General features: G+C 40.6%; 2 protein-coding genes across 5 annotated transcripts in view; both read left to right on the top strand.

Annotated features, from left to right (window-relative positions):
- Nucleotides 1-5,845, top strand: part of LOC103998743 (WAT1-related protein At4g19185) — a 6,443-nt gene extending 598 nt beyond the window's left edge. The window contains exons 2-7 of the mRNA XM_009420308.3: nt 1,538-1,600; nt 1,692-1,808; nt 1,898-2,183; nt 2,637-2,792; nt 4,881-5,032; nt 5,464-5,845. Coding sequence (XP_009418583.1) covers nt 1,538-1,600; nt 1,692-1,808; nt 1,898-2,183; nt 2,637-2,792; nt 4,881-5,032; nt 5,464-5,638 — 949 coding nt within the window. The 3' untranslated portion in view covers nt 5,639-5,845. The remainder of the gene's footprint in view (nt 1-1,537; nt 1,601-1,691; nt 1,809-1,897; nt 2,184-2,636; nt 2,793-4,880; nt 5,033-5,463) is intronic.
- A 21-nt stretch (nt 5,846-5,866) lies between these two features.
- LOC103998742 (glucan endo-1,3-beta-glucosidase 6-like) lies at nt 5,867-9,548 on the top strand. 4 transcript variants are annotated; one of them, XM_065083857.1, is made up of 5 exons: nt 5,867-6,006; nt 6,106-7,181; nt 7,338-7,465; nt 7,839-8,206; nt 8,285-9,548. In XM_065083857.1, exons 2-5 carry the CDS (start codon nt 7,133-7,135, stop codon nt 9,417-9,419), a joined length of 1,680 nt encoding a protein of 559 aa, XP_064939929.1. In that variant the 5' UTR covers nt 5,867-6,006; nt 6,106-7,132; the 3' UTR covers nt 9,420-9,548. The 4 variants fall into 4 exon arrangements, with proteins under 4 accessions (XP_064939929.1, XP_064939930.1, XP_064939932.1 ...); XM_065083858.1 differs by lacking the exon at nt 7,338-7,465; XM_065083860.1 differs by lacking the exons at nt 5,867-6,006; nt 6,106-7,181 and having other exon boundaries at nt 7,367-7,465; nt 7,785-8,206.
- The last annotated feature ends 632 nt before the right edge of the window (nt 9,549-10,180 follow it).

Raw genomic sequence — 10,180 nt, 5'->3', positions numbered from 1 at the left:
AGGAAAATACAATTACTTTTTTCTCTTGCATGCATGGCTCATTTCCCGTTTTGATAGTGCGAGTATTAATTTGTTGATTAAGAACGATATTTATGCTTGAGGGAGAAAAGGGAATTAATTGACACGTTGTATGAGAATCGTGTTGTGCAGAGGATAACATGAAAATTGGAACTTGGTTAGGAGGCCGGACAACTTTTCTTGGAAGAATGAATAAATGAGTAATTCAGATGCAAGAAAATAAATGATTGGGAAATTATGTGTTGTTGTTACCCCGGATATAACAGCGTGGGTTTGTTCAGAGTGCAGATCATGAAAGAAAGCAATCATTTTCTTGGCTTGAAGATTGGTAAATAAATAGAGTACTGTTACAAGACATTTACCATCCAACCTTCGGATACAAAAGATGCAGTGGATGGGGTGAAACTTGAGATAATGAAAATTGGAAAACGGCAGAGTAGAAAAACTTTGAGCAAAAGGTTTTATCTTGCAGATAAGATGGAAAGAAAGTCTCAGGGCTCACAATCCCATAGGAAGCACTTAGTTTCATTATTAGATCCTGATCTCCTCTTTGAACACTTGAAGCAATAGAATCTGCTATCTGATTACTTGATCTCAACTTTACTCTAGATTTATGGATGATCTGAAAATTACAAAGGCTTATGGCATTTTTTTTCTAGTTAGGGAAGGATTTTTAAGTGAATTCATTGATGTTCTTCAACATATTTTTTGAACCATGCTACCCTGCCTAAAATGTTGGCAATAAGAAATCAAATTCTCTTAGTGCTTCAGAATAAACACATCTGTTGAGCAAAAATCATCAAAAAGAAGATTGGCTGATAATTTTATGGATGCAAGTAGAAAGGAGTATGATAGCTAGAAAAAGGGGAAACAGAAAAAGGAGAAGAATGGTAAAGGCATCCTTTGAGTTCGAGAAAATTGAGAAATTTTAACATCGATCAGCTAGAACAATTCTAAAGAATTTTCATGGATGAATGCAACTGTGAAATCTTGAGAAGGTGCAGTCTGCAAATGGTTCCATCAATTAAAGTTACACAAAGGTGCCCTTGTGATTTGGGAGACAAGATTGTTTTGAGTTTAGAACACAGAAGAAAAGGAAATCAAGTGGGTTTATATCCTTTTTTGTAGTCTCTTAATTTAGTAATTAAAGCTGAACTAGGTGATCCCCCTTTTGTTTCAACCCTATACATTTTAGCCACTGAGGTATGTCAATATGGATCTTGATTTCTCCTGTAGCAACTGCAGGCCAGTGTCTAAGATGTTCCAGTTTGTTCTTACTTTTCTTGGAAGAGCCTTATGGTTGTTTGGCCAGATTAAATTTGATAAATAGTTGTTAGTATGTTCAAATTAGCATGCCCATATATGGACTACTTGTTGTTTTTATTGGTTCGTTTAAGTTTTTGTTCCTCTTGTTGAAATATATTGCTTCTTTACTCTTTAGATTGAATTCTTTTGTGTTACTTCTTGTTTAATTAGTGATCAGAATGATTGGTTAGTAAATGTGGTCTTCTTTTGGCAGAAGTATCCGCCTTCAACTGAATCGGCGCCTCTTAACATCATTTTTCCTTCTTGGTTTTACTGGGTAAATGCCAGCATATACTAATTGACTTTAGTTTGTTTACTTTTCTCTGTTCATTGAATCAATTAGATAACTTATGGATTTCTTGAATCAGGATATTTGCAAACCAGCTTTTATTTCTTCTTGGTCTAAGCTACACAAACCCAACTTATGCATCAGCTATTCAGCCTGCAATACCAGTCTTTACATTCATCTTGTCTGTAGTATTGGGGTAATTTGCTTTTGCTTTTGTTTAATTTTACTTAGTATCTACTTGACCTTATACTTGTCTATATATATTTTGATGTTTAATGGTTACAGCATTGAGACAATAGACTTGGGTGCAAGTGAAGGTCGCATGAAGGTTGTAGGGACACTTGTCTGTGTCTCTGGTGCAATACTAATGGTTCTTTACCAAGGTCCAGCTATAGTTGGATCCATTGTTTATGATATGTCTTATCATAATGCAGTAGGCATGAAGCCTCAGCCTGAACCAATTGGGTGGTTAACATCTGGTCCTCTTGGATTTGGGCTTGAGAAGTGGCACATCGGTGTCCTGTGCTTGATAGGGAACTGCTTCTGCATGGCTGCTTATTTTGTTTTACAGGTACTTGAAGAATCTTATCAATCCTCACACTGGAATCCAGACACTAGGTTTCAGCATTTGTCATTAATAAGATGGGCAGTAAAGGAATTATAATGAACATACACAAGAGGCATCAATTTTTTCCTTAATGATTCATGAAAGTATTTCAAAAGATGCAAGGTTCAAGTTTTATGATTATGTTTTTTTCTTGAACTGAATAGCTCCTTGCTGATTTTAACTACTTTTCTTCACCTCTTTTAAATTTGCAAAAGAAGAAAATTTGAAGATGATCTAACTGAATTATACAGAAACTTGGAACACATAAGTGATATAAAACTGCAACTACTTGAGTTCAGCTTATTGGTTATTTGGCAGTCTTCTGTAGCAATGATAGTGATTTGTTTTCCCTTGCATCTTACAATTTATGTTTTTTTACATGTGGTGTTTTTTTGTTTGCTTTGTTATCTCTTTCAGGCTCCAGTGTTGAGAAAATATCCTGCCAGTTTGTCTTTGACAGCGTACTCTTACTTCTTTGGGGCTTTATTGATGGTATTGGCTGGGATATTTAATACCAGTGATTATACAGAATGGATGTTGACCCCACCGGAGATAATTGCTGTCTTATATGCTGTAAGCCACACTTTCTGATTTTGTCTGTGTAAAAGCTTTCCAATCTTGGCTTATCAAGTATTTCTTGCTTGCTCTGATTTTCAGCAATTGCTCATTTCATGCACCTACAACTGACTCGTTATGTTCTTGATGCGTCAACCTTTTCCACAAGTATACCTTTAAAGATTTTATATTCCTGGTAGAAATCAATTTAGTTCCATGGTGAGGCCAATTGAAGCTTAGATAATTTAATTATAAAATTTTGGTTGAAATGTTTTTCCTGTTTCCATTTGATATATTATTTCCAGACTCTTAAAGTTCGAAGAGAAGCCCAAGAAAAGGTATGACGGGAGACGAGGAGCGAAGAAGAGAGTAGGCATTCTAGCAATTTTCTTTATCCCTCGTTTAGCAGCATCATGTGTTGGTATGATGGGAAAATTTGAAATTCCAGTCATATTGACACAGTCTGCCGATCAGCTGAAACCTGGTGTAGACTGACACTGGCAATCCTGATAAGGACAATTTAGCAATCTCTCCAAATTATTTAGGTGCTCGTAAGTCCCATTTCTAATCTAGTGCTGTTGTATAGCCTATTACATTATTCAGCTTTTCTAGCATTAAAACCTGGCAATTATATATCATGTTCTTCCATTAAGATCAGTGATTTAAAAAGGCGCAGCGCTCGCCTAGGCGCTCGGGCGAGGCGAGACGAGGCCAGAGCGCCTCGCTTCACTTCCAGGCGACGCGCTTCAACGAGGCCTGAGCCCAAGCGCTGGGCGCTTCGGGCGAGCGCCTGGGTTAAACCTGGCGACCGAACCAGGATTTTAGGCCTGGTTCGGTCTTGGTGCTTTAGTTGGTTTAATCGAACCAACTATAACCGATATCAGCTGTCGTTGCCCAACCCTAACCCTGCTCATTGTCGCTGCCGCTCTTGCTCCCGTTGCTCGCCGTTGTCGTTGCTCGCTACCGTTACCGCTGTCGCCGCTCGTCGCTCCTGCTGCCGCTGTCGCTGCTCGCCGCTCCCGCTGCCGCTTTCTCTTTTCTCAGTCAGCACCTCCTTACACTCCTCGTCCTTCTTCTCCTTCTGTATACTGTTAACAGTATACTAATAATAGTATTTGTATTTATTAGATTAATAATATATTATTTTGATTTTGTATCTTAGATTTTCTTAATTTAATAGCATATTTTTATTTAAAATTTTAAATAATTATATTTATTAATTATATTATATATTTTTCTATTTTAGAACCTCGTTTCGCTCGGGCGAGCGCCTAGCGCCTCGGGCGTTTTTGGACCTGCCTTTTGGCGCCTAGCACTTTTTAAATCACTGATTAAGATCATATCATCTTTTTGAAAATTGTTTATTTGAACATGCATAATCCTTTCCTCCAAACATGTTTAGACAACTTGAGGAAATCGAACCTGCAAAGGTATAATCACCAACTAAAATATTTGTTGGTGAACAAGTGTATTTAACATTGTCAACATTAGTTTTCAGTTCAGTTCCATCTCTGAAGGCATCTGCTAATCGTGCTTTCTTGGTTTGAATTTTGTAATATATTTTTGTAGGATTAGATTGGCTCACAACATTTAAGACCCTTGAATTTCGACTTTCATATTCCTAGTAGGGGTTTGATTCATGTCCTTGAGATTGATCTCTTCCAGGCCAGTAATTTTTTTCGTTCATGTACTCTTTTTCATGCAATAAAGGTCCAGCACTCTGTCTTCCCGTTCAAAGAGAATTTAGTAGTCAGCTTACCCCGTCTTCATGGTCACATTTTGAGGAATAGTAAAAGTAGAAAGATGACACATGACGTTTGTATTTACCAGGTCTTTCTTCTAAGTGAAAGTAAATTGCCTGTTGTCTCTTCTCGTCTTCATGAAAACAATTGCACACTGATCTTTGTTTTTTACCAGTTCATGTCTCGTAGGTCAGTTTGTTGCTTGATCTTGTTATGTTTTATGTGGCACTTTGAACAAGCAACCACAATGTTCATGACTGAACCATTTTCTAATGGTGTTTGCTGCCAGTTATATCCAAAGCATTCAAACTATATTTTCCATACAACTTGTTAATAAAGCAAATTAACTCACTTTTTTTTTCAGGGAATTGTTGCATCTGCTATCAACTATGGGATAATGACATGGTCCAATAAAATTCTAGGACCTTCAATGATATCCCTATACAATCCTCTTCAGCCGGCATCATCCACTTTATTGTCAATGATTTTCCTTGGAAGCGCCATTTATCTTGGAAGGTTCTGTTCCAGTCTATATTCCTAACATAATGTCTTGCTTTCTTTTACTCTATCATCTTCTCAGCTTTGTTAATGTGCATTTGTTCAAAATTTTGTTCACTCAAAAGTATCATTTTTTGGTTGTTTAGTATGGTTGCTTGTGATTTCTGCATCAACTACAACATCATTGCCTTCTTGATGCATCCATGCTAAAATATATATGGACCTTTTATATGGAAATTTGATATATTAGTTATTATCATTTGTGCTAAGTAGCATAAAGTGGTTGCTCAAGGTATGCCCGTGGAGGATTTTATTTGGAAATAAAGTTGGAGAGTCCACCTTTTTATATATTGTTTTCAATATATGATGATAAATCACCCATGCTGAAATTATATTTCGGACTTTTAACAAAATCTCATATGTCACATGTTGTCATTTGTGCCGTACAGCATCGTCGGGGGGATTTTGATCATTATTGGCTTATACTTGGTCACTTGGGCTCGCTATAAGGAGACGGAATCAGAGTCTGGGTTCATTTGTGGGCATCATGACTCTGCATCTCTTGAAGATATATCGCTTATGAAGAAACAGGATGCTTCTTCGAGCTCCTCTGCGATTCCCTAGGCTAAGTGTTGCCTCATGCACTGTGATAAGTTTTCCCTTTTAGTTTACTGTGTTGTTTTTTTCCAGGTTATTAAGATAGAAAAAAATCTAGATGCAAGAGTTTTTTATATATATATAATATATGCTCGAGGCAAAAGAAATTGTGGCTACTGTTCTTTTATTGTTTACATTTCCATGAGAAAGAAATACAAATTATCATCATCATCATCAGAGTGTTTATACAAGTGAAGCTGAACCAGATGCTTTGTAATTACAAATTATCTCTTTGGAAGAACATTCAATCACTAAATCCGAAACTTATATTTATGATATTTGCAAGCGGAAGTCAAGGGACAACCGATAGAAGCTGAAGCAAAACCCTCATGATTGTAGGTCCTCTTTCTCTGAACTTTGTTTTGTTTCTTCAAGTTGTTTTATGTAGCCGATAACCCTATATATATTGATGGAATTTTTTGTTTCTGTGATAGGAGCAATAGCAAGGAGTTCACAGTGCCACGAAATTGGTGCCATCTATACTCGCAAAAAATTTCTACTTATTATTTTCATCTGAGAATAATTAAATTTAGTTTCAATAGTGCATAAAACGAACAAAAAATCATATAAAATGGTGTGAATATGTTTATTGAAAATGCTGTGATTCAATCAAGATTGGTGTAAAAAGTGGTGGAGAAACAACCAAAAAAGTTTCATTAACATGATTGTTATATAGCTCAATGGTGATTCGATCTGCCTATAATGTTGTACTAAATATTTAAGTTGCTTATTAGAAACTGATGTGACAGGGATTATAGCTCAGAGCCACTGCTCATGCAGGCTAATTCATGAATGCGTGAAGTAAATTATGAGTAGAATGGTTCCTCTTAATCCTTACCTTTATCTTGCTTTTCTTTTCTAGGGATGGCAATAAATGCATCCACAAGACCATGATATAAAAATTCAAGTATAGTTTTTGCCTTCGTTAAATTATCAGCTAATTTCTTTTTATTCTGAAAAATGTCATTTAATGGTTCACTGCCATGAGCTTCTCTCCTTGCTTGCCTAGATAACATTTAATGCTTCTTAGAGAGTCTCACACACACTATCATCCTTTATGGATTAATGCTGGTTCCGATGGATTAAATATATTTTGGTACGCATTGCTTTTTGCATTATATTTTTCTTTCCATTTCATGTTACCCTTTTTTTGGTTCGATCATGTTAGTATGTCAATTTTAGGTGCAATACTAGTTCTTGTGGCCTGTCATGAGGCACGTATGCATTGGGATCTGATCCTAAACTAGACTTGTTGGGTTTATCACTGAGATGTGACACCATTAAATGCCCTGCGTCATAACATGTTGATATTTCATGCCTCTTTTGGTTTTTGTCAACACAGCTTGATAAGCACAAGGGATCAATCATGCCCTAGGACCATCTTCTTCTTCATTAGCACCACAATCTCTCATCTTTGAGAAGCTTCTTTCCACTTGCTCCCCCTTCCTCTCAAACTGTGAGATGTTGATGCACACACCATACTTGTTGATGTCAGATGCTCTATTTGGAGGTAAACATGATAGTTGAGTTGCCTGAGCTGCAATGGACTAACATGATAGTCAACTTATTTTCTTACAGAAGAAGCTCTTATGATAGTGTTTAAAGGGTGAAATTATTATCCAAATTAAACTTTCCTTTTCTAAATAGTAATCAGAACTGATGACAGATTCCGAGATCGAGAGGATTTTAGATGAAGCTCAGAAGTGTGTGGAGTACATTCAATCCAAGGAATGGAATCCCCTGTTGATACTTCCCAGTAATTTTGATTCCACCACCTCACCTTTGACCTCTCTTGTGAGTGTGGGGGAGAATTATTATTTATGTTGGCCTATTATTGAGCATATGTATCAGATACTTGAGCTCTTCTCTCACTCCAGAACACGATCCTTAGCTTCTTCTTCTTCCTTAAGCCATTCCTCTCCTCCTGTAGGTGACCCTGCTGCTTTCACGCTTTCCTTTTTTCTGTCCCCTTCTCCGTCTTCATTCATCCCACAGTCGCTCACAGAAAACCTTACAACTTCCAACCACTCTTTTTCTCTAGTCTCCAAAGTTGATCCAGTACAGTTTAATTGCTTCTTTTGCAGCATCATCATGATCCTTGATTGTCATGCAGAGCTCGTCTTTGTTCAGTTATCTGAACACCACTGGTTTGGAATCTTACTCTTAGCTCGGAGCTCGTTGCGGTTCTGAGCGCTGGGCGAAGAAGATGGGGTGTTCGTCGGAGCTTCTCGTGGTGATGTCATGGCTTTGCGTGGTGGGATGCGCGCGTGGGATTGGCGCCAACTGGGGGACGCAGGCGAGCCACCCGCTGCCGCCGAGCACGGTGGTGCAGCTGCTCAAGGACAACGGAATCCAGAAGGCGAAGCTGTTCGACGCCGACGACCGCGTGCTGAGCGCCCTTGCCAACAGTGGGATTCAGGTGATGGTCGGGATCCCCAACGATATGCTCGCCTCCCTCGCCTCCGACCACAAGGCGGCGGAGCGGTGGGTGGCGAAGAACGTCTCGGATTACGTTCATGATGGAGTTGATATCAGGTCGATCATGACATGATCCAAAGCTCTTCCTTGGTTAGCTTTCGTTGACGGTATCTTCCTCTCGGCTTCATGCATCAGGTTTGTTGCAGTCGGCAACGAGCCGTTCTTGGAGACCTACAACGGGAGCTTTCTGCAGACTACGTATCCGGCGCTGCAGAACATCCAAGCGGCTCTCGACGCGGTTGGGCTGAGCAACCAGGTCAAGACCACCGTCCCCCTCAATGCCGACGTCTACCGATCGGTGACCGGCAAGCCCTCCGATGGTGACTTCCGCTCCAACATACATGACCTCATGCTGTCCATCGTCAAGTTCCTCAGCGACAATGGCGCTCCCTTCACCGCCAACATCTACCCCTTCATCAGCCTCTACGAGGACCCCAACTTCCCCGTGGACTACGCCTTCTTCGACGGCTACTCCTCCCCCATCGTCGACGGCTCGTTCACCTACACTAACGTGTTCGACGCCAACCATGACACCCTCGTGGCGGCGCTGCAGAGGAACGGCTTCGGGAACGTCTCCATCATCGTGGGCGAGATCGGGTGGCCGACGGACGGGAACATGAACGCGAACCAGCAGCTCGCGCAGCGATTCAACCAGGGCTTCATGAACCATGTCTCGAGTGGCAACGGCACGCCGCTGAGACCCGGGCCGATCGACGCGTACCTCTTCAGCTTGGTCGACGAGGACGAGAAGAGCATCCAGCCGGGGAACTTCGAGAGGCACTGGGGCGTGTTCGCCTACGACGGCAGCCCAAAGTACGAGCTCGATCTCCGCATCACAACAGAAGCGGCGGCGGCGGCGAATTCCAGTTCACTCGTCGGGGCGAAGAACATCAAGTACTTGGAGAGGAAGTGGTGCGTGCTGAAGCCTTCGGTGAGCCTCGACGACGCCGAGATCGCGCCGAGCGTCAGCTACGCTTGCGAGAACGCAGACTGCTCCAGCCTCGGATACAAGACGGCGTGCAGCGATCTGGATGCGCAGGGAAACATCTCGTATGCGTTCAACAGCTACTACCAGAAGAACGACCAGGACAACAGGGCCTGCGGGTTCTCGGGCTTGGCGACCGTCACCGAGAAGGATCCATCGACCTCTACCTGCAAATTCGACATCATGATCGATGCTGAGGCTGCAGAATCCTGGAAAGCCCGAACACTCACACAGCTCAATTTGCTTTGGTGTATTGTTCTTCCGGTTATAGTGACGTTTGTGTGAGATGTGTATTGCTGTGATGGCTTTTCTTGTATTGTACCCGTGATTGTGATCTTGTGACAGAAGGTTTGATTTGAGTTACGAACAAACTTTCTTTTTTGCGTAATTAAATGCTAGAACATGTTGGTTTGATCTCTCTGCAAGGACTGGTGATCATGCCATGATCAATGCTGAACAGAACGACAGCAAGACTGTATGTATTTAGGAAGTTCTTCAATGCCTACTTCTTCATTCCACAGGAAATGGTCGTCAGTGCAGAGAACTTATAACTGACAGAAGAAGCATATCTATCCTAGGATTAGGTCAGGCATGGAGCAGAACAAGAAAGATGATAATACAGAGTTCATGTAGCCATAAACTTCTTCCTGGGACGCAAGTAGTCTCCCCAGCGATACCTCCGAAGTCTCTGCATGGGTTTGTGGTTGTAGATCAGAGGTTGAGATGGTTCTTTCAGAAATGCAAATGCTGTGGCTATCACAAGCAACATTAGTAGAGGTGAAGTGATGGCGCAGGTTCTCATATTTAGCTCATAATAGGGTCTGAATCCATGATTAAGGCAACTGATCAGCTTTTGTAGGATGGGACATTACAGTTTGATCTCAGAAGAGAAGCTTTTGGAGGATAACCTTCATTGAAGACAGTCACAGATTCTTAGTGCATAAGATGCTTTCTCTCTGATAATTAATTAACAATGAACTTATACCATGTTTCTTAGTGCATAAGATTCTTGTCATTTTCCTACAGTTGAAGCTGTGGTAGATGCA

The sequence above is a fragment of the Musa acuminata genome, chromosome BXJ1-9 (assembly GCF_036884655.1).
Source record: "Musa acuminata AAA Group cultivar baxijiao chromosome BXJ1-9, Cavendish_Baxijiao_AAA, whole genome shotgun sequence".
NCBI lineage: Eukaryota > Viridiplantae > Streptophyta > Magnoliopsida > Zingiberales > Musaceae > Musa > Musa acuminata.
Note: the sequence above shows the minus strand (reverse complement) of the source record. Positions and strands in the feature narration are given on the sequence as shown.